Source organism: Spea bombifrons, chromosome 2, assembly GCF_027358695.1.
Source record: "Spea bombifrons isolate aSpeBom1 chromosome 2, aSpeBom1.2.pri, whole genome shotgun sequence".
Taxonomy (NCBI): Eukaryota; Metazoa; Chordata; class Amphibia; order Anura; family Pelobatidae; genus Spea; species Spea bombifrons.
Genome location: NC_071088.1, coordinates 110,121,765 through 110,133,750, shown reverse-complemented (window position 1 = coordinate 110,133,750; position 11,986 = coordinate 110,121,765). Strand labels below are relative to the sequence as shown.

At 41.3% G+C, this 11,986-nt stretch overlaps 1 protein-coding gene across 4 annotated transcripts in view; it reads left to right on the top strand.

The window, feature by feature from the left end:
• The first annotated feature begins 211 nt into the window (after window positions 1–211).
• ADCY6 (adenylate cyclase 6) overlaps window positions 212–11,986 on the top strand; it is a 69,901-nt gene continuing 58,126 nt past the window's right edge. For 3 of the 4 annotated variants that reach the window (XM_053455561.1, XM_053455560.1, XM_053455559.1), the window contains exon 1: window positions 1,177–1,273. In XM_053455561.1, coding sequence (XP_053311536.1) covers window positions 1,245–1,273 — 29 coding nt within the window. In that variant the 5' untranslated portion in view covers window positions 1,177–1,244. Of the gene's footprint in view, window positions 643–1,176; window positions 1,274–11,986 lie in introns of those variants that run through there. The other variant, XM_053455562.1, reaches the window with a different exon arrangement.

Genomic DNA, 11,986 nt, shown 5'->3' with positions numbered 1-11,986 from the left:
TGACTAATTGTTTGATGGCCTGCCAGTGACCCTTTAATTCATGTTTATCTATTGAACCCATTACATTTAGTATTTTCAATGTCCTGATGACCAAGCTGCATGTTCCATGGTTACAGTTGACTCTGAATGTGTGTTGTCAAAATAATCAATTAAGCTTTGGGCTGGAGACCAGGTTAGTTCAACTGGAGAGGCTTTTTTGTGCAGATTGCACTGGTCTGCTTTCTTTATCTAGTGAACATGGGGAAAGTTGGTGTTTGCTCTGCATGGACTGTGTGTACTTTTTAGGAGCTGTGATGAGTGAGTCAGTGTTTGGATGCAAAGGTCTCAGAGAAGGAGCCTGTGCCTTTAAGACTCGCCTGTGAATTACTAGTTATTTTCTGGATCCGGGGTAGAGGGCGTTTTCCCTGGACAACAAGAAAAAAAAAAGACGAAGGCTGGATGCAAAAGGCTGGAGGGAGAGGAAAAATATTAATAAATAACTAGTGAAGACAGTGGGGCCAACAGCAGCCTCTAGAGGGAGAGATCTGGAGAAGACAAGCCCACAGACACCCCGGGCTTTGCTGTCAGAGGCTGGAAGGAGGGATAGCGGTGGATCGGCTGCCACCCAACCAGCACCATTCAGCGATCACAGGGAAGCCCCAGGTTAGTGCCCCAGCTGGATGCGGACGGACGCGGTTGACATTTGGGGAGCATCGCTTGCGCAGCGAGGTGCTGCATTCAGCCTGACATTGCCTGGGTCACCGAGCTTGGATCTCGCCTGTCATCTTCCTCCCAGACCCGGTAACCCAGCAGCTCTTCTGCCCCGTAGCAGAGAAATCGTTAATTGCCCTCCCATTGACTCCATTGCACGGTACTATGTTATTGCCATGTCGGTGCTTAGAGAATACGAGGTCTACGGTGCTCGGTGCCGCTTATTCCGACACCCCGTCCCTTTTAACCATCTTCTCTCGTCTCTGCCACATCTGTACCCACGTTGTGCCCGTGGATCCCGTATATGATGAGCTCCTCGCCATTCTCTACTTCCCTCTCTTATCTCATTCTATACTTCTCTGATTCCCCCCCCCTCTCCTGTTGTCTCTCCCTCCTCCCCTCTTTTGCACTTCTTTCTCCCTCCTCTCCCTGTCACTCTCTCCCTTCCCCTCCCTCTCTCCCTTCTCTGTGTCTGTAGCTGGCTGTGCTGTGCGGACCTTCCTCTGGGACAGAGGCATGAGGGGGGGCTGCTCTCTGCCGCCTTGCTCCCTGGGATGGTGGGGGCGGATTGCGGGGGTGTGAGGTAGGTCTGGGGGAGAAGGATTGCGGAGGTTTTTTTGTTTAAGGGAGGGCGCAGGGAGTGCTGGGTTGGTGGAAATTCAGCAATGCAGAAGGGCCAAGCTGTGCGGGAATGTGCTGGAGGCAAGCGCTTGGCGATCTACCGGTAATCACATAGCAGCCTGTCCGCCACAGGACTGACTTTGTGACCCCGAGGCTTTGGCACGTTGTATCCCCCGCAGTGTTTGTATACGGACTTCTGACCTGCCTCGGTCGGGCTTCCTATATGTATACAGTGCAGAGGTGTGATCCACCGTGACCGGACTTCCTTCCTGTACGTGTCCTGTGAATGCACACACCAGCCGGGATCTTGTTACATGGGGTTACACGGTGTGTACATTCCGCTGTGATCTCTCCAGGGATACTCTGTGATGGGGCTTCCCCTCTTTGCACTGAGCCTCGATCTTGCAAGGTATCTGCTGTGATTTGGGCTTCCTGTGTGTCCACTGAGTGATCTACTAGGTTACACAGTAAATGGCTTCCTATGTGTCCACTGAGTGATCTAGTAGGTTAGGCTGTGAAGGGCTTCCTATGTCTCCACTGAGTGATCTACTAGGTTAGGCAGTGAAGGGCTTCCTATGTCTCCACTGAGGAGTGAGTGATCTAGTAAGTTAGGCTGTGAAGGGCTTCCTATGTGTTCATTGACTTGTGATATATTTCTAGGTTTCTGGTGTGGGCTTCCTGTGTTTATAAACCGTTTTGTATAAAGGATATTCTTCTCGGCTGTGGCTTCCTCTGTGTATATTGGGCTGAGACCTGCCAAAGGATATTCTCCTTCCTCTGTGTGTTTACCTGCGATCTTGCGGAGTATTATCTGAGCAGGCTTAGGGATATGTGGTCTTGGGCTAAATTTGCTGTCATTGGACTTGTATTTACACTAATCACTTTTCGATTAAGACTCCAGGTTTATGTGTGCACACTTCAAGGGCTTGTATGTGAACTGAGCTAACAAATGAGTGTGTCTACAGAGCTGGTGCCCTTGTGTATACTCTGATCTGTGAATTGCGTGTGATCTCTTGTATGTATACTGGCCTGGGATATTTCAAGCAATCCAAACTGAACGGATTGGTCATCAAACATTTCTTAATCTGTGATGTAGCTGAGAACAAATGACCATTGGTTTAAGTCAGTTGTGTTCATGTGCAAAAGTAAAATCTACCCCCATAAAGATATGTGACACCAGTGGAGTTGTTGGACCTTCTAAACCTGTTTATCTTTAGTGCTTCCGAAGGTTGTTCTTATTGTTGGTGAATGGAGCTAGTTGATGCAGCTTCATTTGTCATAGAGAATGTGCCAAAGATTTTTCCACTGGCTTTTTATGCCAGTTTCATTTGTAGCATTTGAGCGTTCTCTAAAACCCGAATGATTGGCATCTGGGGACATTGACCCTGGGGATTCCGACACGTCTTTTTTTTTAATTATTATTATTAATTTATTGTTATAAACCTCTCTGGGTATACCAGCTTAGAATATAACGAGGGGGTTTCTGTGTAAAAGCTGCAGTGTGACTGTGCAAGGGATCTGCCAAGAGCGCTTCTCTTGTTTATTTATTGAGCTATGACCTTGCAAAGGATCTTTTGTGAAATGGATTAATGTAGGTCATATATATGAAAAAAGCAATTCTGGTGCAAAATGGGAAAAATGAAGCACTCCTCAAGAAACACCATTGGTTCCTAAGGTGATTGCCCCACTTTGCACCGGAATTGTTCTTTATACCTAACCCCCACAGTGTGCATACATTTTGTAATTATCCCCTTCTGTATTTACTACTGCAGAACTGTTAATTTAGTTTAGAAGTTCCCAAACCTGTCTTGCAGCCTCAATGCCGTCTTACATTTTAAGACAATATTCTTGCTTGAGCACAGGTGAGACTGCAGATGTGTGCTAGGTATAATATACTTAAAATGTACTGATTTACATTTTACTGGCTTGACATTGCTTCTTCATGTAGTGCTTCTCAAGTCAGAAACGTCCAGGTTGTCCTTAGCCAGCAAATAACTAAAGGTCAATTATGTAATATAGGGAAGATTTACTGTACAGAGAGGGTGGTAGATAAATGGAACAGCCTCCCATCAGCAGTAGTACAGACTAAAACAGCGTGGGATAGGTATAAAGCTACCCTGACTCTAAGACAAGACCAAGGACTGATTAAGGTCTGAGTCTACATCGGGAAGAATGGGCAGACTAAATGGGCCAAATGGTTCTTATCTGCTGACAAAATCTACGTAATTGTAATGATCAAATGACTGTATTTAAAAATACCTACCTATATATTGCGTTTTGAGAACAGATTATGGAAGAAACTTGGAAAGTTTTAACAGCATTACTGAAAACACAGGTTTGTGTCACGATCAGCCTTTACAACAGGTTCCAACACCATTTTAGGAGTGTTATTAAAGACATTATATTTTTAATTAAAAAAAAAAGTTCTATGTTTTCTGCTAGTGCAGAATAAATCATTTTCCAATTGCTGTGGAATACGATGGCCTATATCATAATAATAATTTTCAGTTGTCAATTGTCAACATTAGTAGCATAACTGATAAAGGAACTTCAGATACATATACTTAAATGATCATAAACACCTTTGTTATAAATAGAGCATGAAAGTATTGAAACTTTTTGTATTTCTTTTTATTATTTGTAATTTATACTTATGCTTTAAGCAGAACACAATTTATACCAACATGCCTGCTCAATGTCATTTTTATCTTTGTAACATGTTTTATGAATAGGGCAAATATACCACAGTATCATCATCATACTTGTATTATTCCTAAGTTTGAACAGTAAGTAAGAGGGGTTTATCAATGAGTGCTCACTCTGCCCATACAGATTGCAGTCTTTGACAACCATTGCCCATAATGTTAATAGATATGTATTTTTTTTTGGTCAATTTTGAAAATACCTACCAGTTTGTATGCTCAACTAATCACTAGCAATCATTTTAGTTGATGGGGCCACTTTACACCAAGTGTATCATCTCAACGGTTAAAGGAACTGGAACAAACCCCACATTACACAGTTTTTGTAAGCCCATCTTACTGTACGCCATCATTATTATGATTCTATCACAAAAGGGTGACTATAGGGACCAGTACCTACCCTCTCTGTATTACTCTATGGGAGATCATCAGAAGCATTCAGCTTATTGTATGTAGCCACCTGACACTGATTCCTGGTACCGTAGTTCCCGCTTTCATTACAGTTTTCCTAATCACATCATCTATATGCAATAGGGGACTTGCGTATTTACCTGTATTTACAAATATTCCTTTATACTTAACCGGAACACTGGAATAATTATTGATATTACCTGGACCATTGAGAAGAGTCGTATTTGGCAAGGGAAGGGACTTTGGGGCTGTGCTGAGAGATGAGGCGCTCCCTAAAATCCTCACACTTGGCTGTGAATTTCAGAGATGTTTCCTGGTATGTATTTGTAACTTGGATAGTACCAACAGTGCAACTTATCTCCTGTTGGAGAGCTTTTCTGGCCACTGGTCACTCATAGTGAGGGAGTCACCTGATGTGATGTCACATTTAATGTGTGTGATTGTTAAATCGACTCCTTTAAATTCTGACATCACTGCCACATTCTATTACAGCAGTGCTTGATAGAATTCTGGAGTGTGTCAATGCAGAGCCTATAACATTGGCTGAATGTTGGTAAGGGGAAAAAACTGAAAGTTTAATGACTCATCATGAAGCCTATTTATATCTTAAAAGTACCGCTGATGATGTCATTTTTCATCTTTTCATGTATTAGTTACACATATTCAGCAAGTACATATCTTGTGTATTGATTGCAGTTATTGGTTTCAAGTATCTCTTAGTCTGTCGCTTATGACGCACTCTCCATTTTTAATTATAAACTCATTAAGCAACTACTCAGAAAGTTCTGTTTTTAGCAGATAATGTAAAAGTTATTTTCCAGGGTGTTTTAAAATGGCAGCCACCATCCACAGAATCCAGACTGTTGCGTGATTCATTTTTGACCGTGGCAAGCTTTGGTAATATTGCAGCGTTCTTCAATGAGTTCATAACTAGTCTATAACAAAAGATGTATTGTACGGTTCATCGGATTTGCTGTTGCCATGCATTTAAGAATTTGCTCCAGTGACATCTTACGACTTTTCCGCATGCCGTCTTAGATGAATTGATTTTATTTAATTACAGGGGGAAATCATGCTAATTTTATTGCAGTTGGTACACATGTTGAACAAACTATAATTTGTTGTCATTTTCATTTATTAGTTAAGAGCATTAAGATGGTGAAACAAATCAAGGTAGTCAAGGCTAAGTAATCAAAGTTGATGAAGGGGACCCCATTTAGATGGTGAGCCATAAGCCCAACAGGCGCTCATAAGCAAACCAAGTAAAGTACCAACATTATATTTGTTTGTTGAATATCTTGAAGAAAACAACTTAAAGGAAATTAAATTATTCTGCAATAAATGGCAAAAACTATTTATCCTGATGTCCTTTGTGTCCTGTAAAAAAGCAGCAGCTTATACGTATTAACCTTTTGCGCGTTTTTTAACTTGACACTTATTTGTGTACGAAAACTACCGTACCTTGAAACAAGATCGTTTTCTGTTACTATTAATGTGTTTTGGTAAGAGTTGGAAAGCAGCTGACTTTTTACATTGTCTCCTTGCTGTCCCAATATGACTGAAGCACAAAATATAATTACAGAAAACATAAATCGGTAGTTTGCAAATTTACAAATTACAATGAAAAAGGGAACCTTGAAATTATTGGCCATGACCCCCTTTTTATGTCACCATGAAACCAAAGTAATGATGCAAAAAAAAAAAAAAATGTTAAATTTAATTTAAGTGTATTTTATTATAGCGTTCACTTTGGCAGGTATTTATGTTTCAGTATATTTATTATAAATAGTAAATATATTTTGTTTCAGTAAATTTTTATTTTTGCTTCATTTCAGTTGTGTTGTTCCGTCAATCATACATACAAAGTAAATTTAAGTATGTGGTAGAAAGAGATTTAATTTAATATATATTAATATATTACAAGGTTTAATATATATATAATTTGGTATAAGTATGTGTATTTGGGGCTTAGTGCTCTGGTGATGAGGTGGCCTTTGGGCCAGGAAGAGGCCACATTACATTATGGGACGAGTTGGATTGTACAGGATGTTCACCATGTTATAAAGGACAATTGGATAAATCGAATAAAAAGCTATAATCTATAATGATCGTGTTTTTGTGTCTCAGCAAAGTGAGATGAGATAAGAGAAATTATGCGTGGAGAGGAAAATGTTTTGTATCTGACTAGCGGTAGGGGCTAATTTGTAGGGAGATTTGGAATCAGGTGTGTAAGTAATGGGAAAATGCGAGTGAAGAAGGAATTTGTATTGGTTATAAATTGTATTATTTGCTGTGACAGTACAGCATGGCTACATGGTTTTATAAATAAGTCCTTCATTAGCCATTCTCGGTGATAGAAAGTAGTGAGCAAAAGCTTGTGTGACCCTTACACAGATCAACATAGATAATTCATGTATGGGAGCTTTCCAAATGAATTAACCCCCAGCACCCAGCAAAAATGAACCTTTACAATCTCATTAGTAAGTTAGATATCATTACTCTACCCAACCCGCGATAATAAGAGGGTATGACCAAATTTGACACGGTTCATTTATTTGTATATAATATAAATTATTATTTTAAACATAATAGGAGAATATTGTTTTTTCGAGACTTTAAATTGAATTTAATACATAGATCATAGGAAAGTAGAATAGGTTAGATTATGATGATGTCCAAAAGCCTTTCTTTGTGACAACAGGCAGTATAGCTACAGAGCACTACAGATAAGACTAGGGTGTGGTAGGCTGTGGAAGAAAAGATGCTGTCCAGTGGGTTCCTACAGATAAGATACAACCGGAAAGGCTGACATAATAAAAACAGGATTCAAGTAAATGACCCTTTGAGAAGGTTGTGAGTGGGCACCCTGGTACTTACTGTTGCATGGAGTCTCGGGTGGAAATGGGACAGAAAGAGACCATGAGGTGCGATGGTGTGTTTGTGGCTATTATACTGATGATGATAAATAGTTTGGGTTTTTGTTCTGCATTCGGTTACGGTATGGTAAAAACGTAAAGCTCTTCAGCTTAATGCCTCTAACGTAAGTATGGATCATGGTAGGAAATAGTGCATAGAGAATGGCAGCCTCCAGTGCCCATAATCTCCATATTGCACTTGGTTTCATCAGTGGTGTTCATAAAGCAAATCAACAAGGCATTTGTCAAGACATGGCTTGATATTAAGTCAGGTCTTGACAAATTTGTTTTGAATCTAGGAGCCAGCTAAAAAGTTAGGAGCCAGGATTTTTTTTTTGAAACTAACAAAGTTTTATTGTCAACAACAAAAAGTAATGATGTCCTAAGGGAATTCCCCTCCTCTCCCTTAAATATAGGTCCTTTTTCCTCGAACTCATAACAATTTTTTTTAAATACTTACTGTATTTCCCCACGTATAAGACGCACCTTAATTTTAGGGCCGAAATTTGAAAAAAAAAGTATTAACATAAAATTCATACTCCTCCTCATCACTCCCATCCATTAACTGCCCCTAAATTAACCCTAAAGGCCCCATCAACCATAACTGCCCCTAAATTAACCCCCAGCTCCCCTAATTTTCAGCAGCCCAAATTAATTTTATACTTACTGTTAGATGAGTTGCTGTCTGAGCAGTGTGGATGCCATGAGGAAAGGGGCGGGGCCAATCGGCAGTGTGACTGCAGGGCGGTACTGGGAAGTACCGTAGTAACTGCAATCTACAACCACTGTATAAGACGCACAGGGCCGGCCGAAGACTTAACGCCGCCTGGGGCGAAGTTTAAAACGACGCCCCCCCCCGCCGACGCCGGGGGGGGGCGGCATTTTAAACTTCGCCGACGCCATTATCTACCCCCCCCCCGGTACTTACCTTTAAACAGTCCTGCGGCGAGTCTCCCTGCTCTGCCACGGTGCCGGCTTGTAATGCTGAGCGCCGGAAATTGACGTCACTTCCGGCGCTCTGCATTACAAGCCGGCACCGGGACCGAACAGGGAGACTCGCCGCAGAGGAGAGAGAGAGAGGGGCGCCGAGCGGGTAAGCGAAAACCACTCGGTGCCCCTCTCTCTCTCCTCCGCTTCAAAAAAAAAATAAAAAGCGCTTGGGGCGGCAAAGTGCCGCCTGGGGCAATTGCCCCAGTCTGCCCCATTATAGGCCGGCCCTGAAGACGCACCCAGTTTTTAGATCACAAATTTTTCGAAAAACATTTTTTCCTGCTCTCCTCCGACGTGACGATCCTCTCCCTGTCACGAAGAACTCTTCTGTGAGCCCAGCCCCCTTGAGCATCACGTCTTGAAAGGGGCGGGGCGAAGAGCCTCACTGAGGCACTGCCACTCAGCAGCATGGTGTGCAAGCCGGCCGCATAATGCCTAAAAAAATTAAACCGGCCGGCGTGCACACAGGGCTGTCTTACCACCTCACTTTGCGGCCGCACTACATGAACTTTGGTCTGCCAGCCCACCCAATGGGTTCTAACTTATGGACAAAGGTCTATATATTTCTTTGTCGATGTACCTGCAGTCTTCAGCTGTGACTTCCCAATCGAGGAATCTGGTTTCTCAAGACCTCGGCAAACAATAACTCCCTTCTGGAAAGAGAAATCATCGATGCTCTACTGCTTTCCGTATATGGTCTCCATATCTGTTTTATAGGAATCTTCCCAAATTAGATGTTTTTTTTTCAATTTTTAGAACACTGACTTCCCGGTTTCCCGAATGACAAATTCTTGTACTCGTACTGACATATTTTTGTGTGTCTGAGAATAGGGATCCATGCGTAAAGACAAATCATTTGCTACAGTGCCATCTGGTAATATTTCCTTGCTGTCTGCATAGATTTGTTGGTCATGCATTCTTCCCTAGCAGAAGAGTTCAGAATTGAACCCTACTGGTATCTGCACAGCACAGTGGCATGCTAGCTTGCGACGGGTAGAAACAAGTAGATCAATGAATGATATCGATAACCTAGGTATACAATTGGCTGAATCAAAAAAATATAATCAATGTTAAAAAGGCAATTTGTCACCTAGGCCTTCCTCCGTTGCCGAACCACCATCAGGGATATCCACCACGAGGGATCCTCCTCCATCTGCTTCCACTGACAGCTCCTGCTCTTACTACAGTGGCTGATTGTGGCCTTGCGCACACCTATACGACACACAACATGGCCACTTGTTTTGAATTTTGGCGCCAAATTTAAAATGTCTCCTCCTCAGCCCTATGAAAGCCTCTGGAAGCCATTACACCTTGCCCTCTGATGGTCGTACCTATTCTAGTCAGCCTATCCAGTCCTAGCGCATTTATTACTATTGTTCCTGTGTTTAGCTTGGTGTGACCTCGACTATTCTGTTTTCTGGCTCCCTGACTTTGGTTCTGATACCTCAACTACCCTAAAATGTGGCTTCCTGACCTCGGCTCTGATATGTCGGTTACCCAGAACCTCGGCTCCCTGTCTACGGCTTGTCTTGACTGTTGTGATTGTGCACCCTTAGAGTTGTTAGTATTTTTATAACCGTGTACCACCCTTTGCTTTCACGGTTATGTTTTCTCTCAATTCCTTATAGAATGGTAGCAATATAGTTAGAATGAAATGAAAAAAGGGGCATAAATGACCAACTTAACCTCTTTATCACCCTTTTAAGCTTCTTATTTTTATGCATCGTAATATTACTCTTTCTTGAACTTTTTTTATGGCATATAATTAACACATATATTTATCTGAAAAAAATACACAGAATATCAGGAAAGTAACCATTTAGTGATTATGCAGACACATACTGATGTGCTATATTTAAAAAGAAACCTGATGATATGGGTAGCATGTGCACCTAAATCACCTAGCAAGGAGTTGAGCCCCAAGCTAGAAGGACAGGGACGATACCAACTGTGATGCGACTCAGGTGTAGGCAGGTAATATTCGGCAATAGGCAAAGCAGAATTCCTAGGCAGGTGGCCAGGGGTTAATACAGGATGGATGCTCAAAATACATTACATTTGCAACTTTTTTATTAATTACAATAAAATGTATTGGGTTTTTTGTATGTTTTTTTTTTTTTTCTTCGTTAATAACCTTTAGTGAAATAAACTACATCTGGTAATGCGAACGTTCTTCAAAATGGCTCAAAAATACCCATCATATACGTGATTACTTTTAGATATTGCTGGAATGGTCTATATTCCCAGCACACCTCTTCTCTTTCCTGCATACACCAATAACACTGTTCACATTCCTCTCCTGTTTGTTTGTGGTCTTATCACTCAAAGGTTGTGTTTGGAGCCTGTGATACACAAGGCTTGTGACAGCCGTTTCCATGGTGACGGCTCATGAGGTCACAGGCATGACGACTGTGCCTTCACTGTTCCCAGGCAGGGCCCTGTGTGGGAGGTTATTACAAATGCAGTTGAGACCTAGAAGCACACAAGGAGAGAAAAACGGCATTTATTAAAGTGAACGCCGGCCAGGGGAGGTAGTCGGAGTCACTGTATCAAGCAGCTATACTGTACTTTCAACGTGAGAAATGGAGCGCGGGTTTATTTTATCTTTTTTTTCAGAATGTTGATGCTTTTGTAAAAGATGTTTCTAATAGCTAAATAAAAAAAAATTTCTCACTTATCTGTTGTGCTGATAATTAACTTTTTATCTTTCCTGTTTTATTTCAAGCGCAGAAATCAAGACAGGGGATGTTTTTTAATAATAATTTGGCTGAAAGACATTTTTCAACATATTGAGGGTGCAAGCTAAGTGAACCATTACTCCAGACCTTAGCGGTGGCACCCCACCACCAGCCCGGTGCCCAACATGCTATGTTGTAGGGCCAGCCCTGGGCATACGGGTTTATATAGTCCTGTATATAGTGTTATTTCAGTGCTGTCTGTTAAGCCACAGCTATTTTCCTCATCTTTTTTTTCTTTTCTACCAACTGAAATCACTTACTATAAAAATAAATTTTAAGTGACCTTAATAACTATTATTGAATCCTCTTCACAGTTATATATTGATTTCAAGGTGAAACACAAGTTTCAGTTACAGAGTAGTGTCATCTTATCACACCGTTGAATCTATAGTTTTTTTACTTTGTAAAACCTAAACAAATGGGTTTGCTTGAGTCTTCGGTTCGCGCTTGGAAAGCTACTGTGTAAATGACTCCGCAGCTAGGGAAAAACACAAGTGACCTACAATAGGCTGTGCATGATGGCGAGTTTGCGGGTGCTTTTTGTTAAGTTATTCTAAAGCTGCCGCAATTGTCTAGGAAGTCAACAGCTGTTATAAGTGTGCTGTTCCATAAAACATTATTTGCATTGTAGAGCATTAATTTTGTTTAATATTCCCCGTTAATGTTTATTCATGTCAAAGCAACAACTTTTATGATGATTAAGGGTTCCCAGCAAAATGATAAATTATTAAATTATTTCTGGGAAGCGTTCTAGGGAGTTATGATGTTGATGCTGCAGCTTTGGTGGAACAGCACCTTTAAAGGTTTTGCACAAGAGATTGGAGCAGCACCTATTTAACAATTCTTAACATCAGTGTAAAGTAATGCATCCGGCAAAGTGCAAAGATACTAGTTTTACTAATAAATCTTTATACAAATG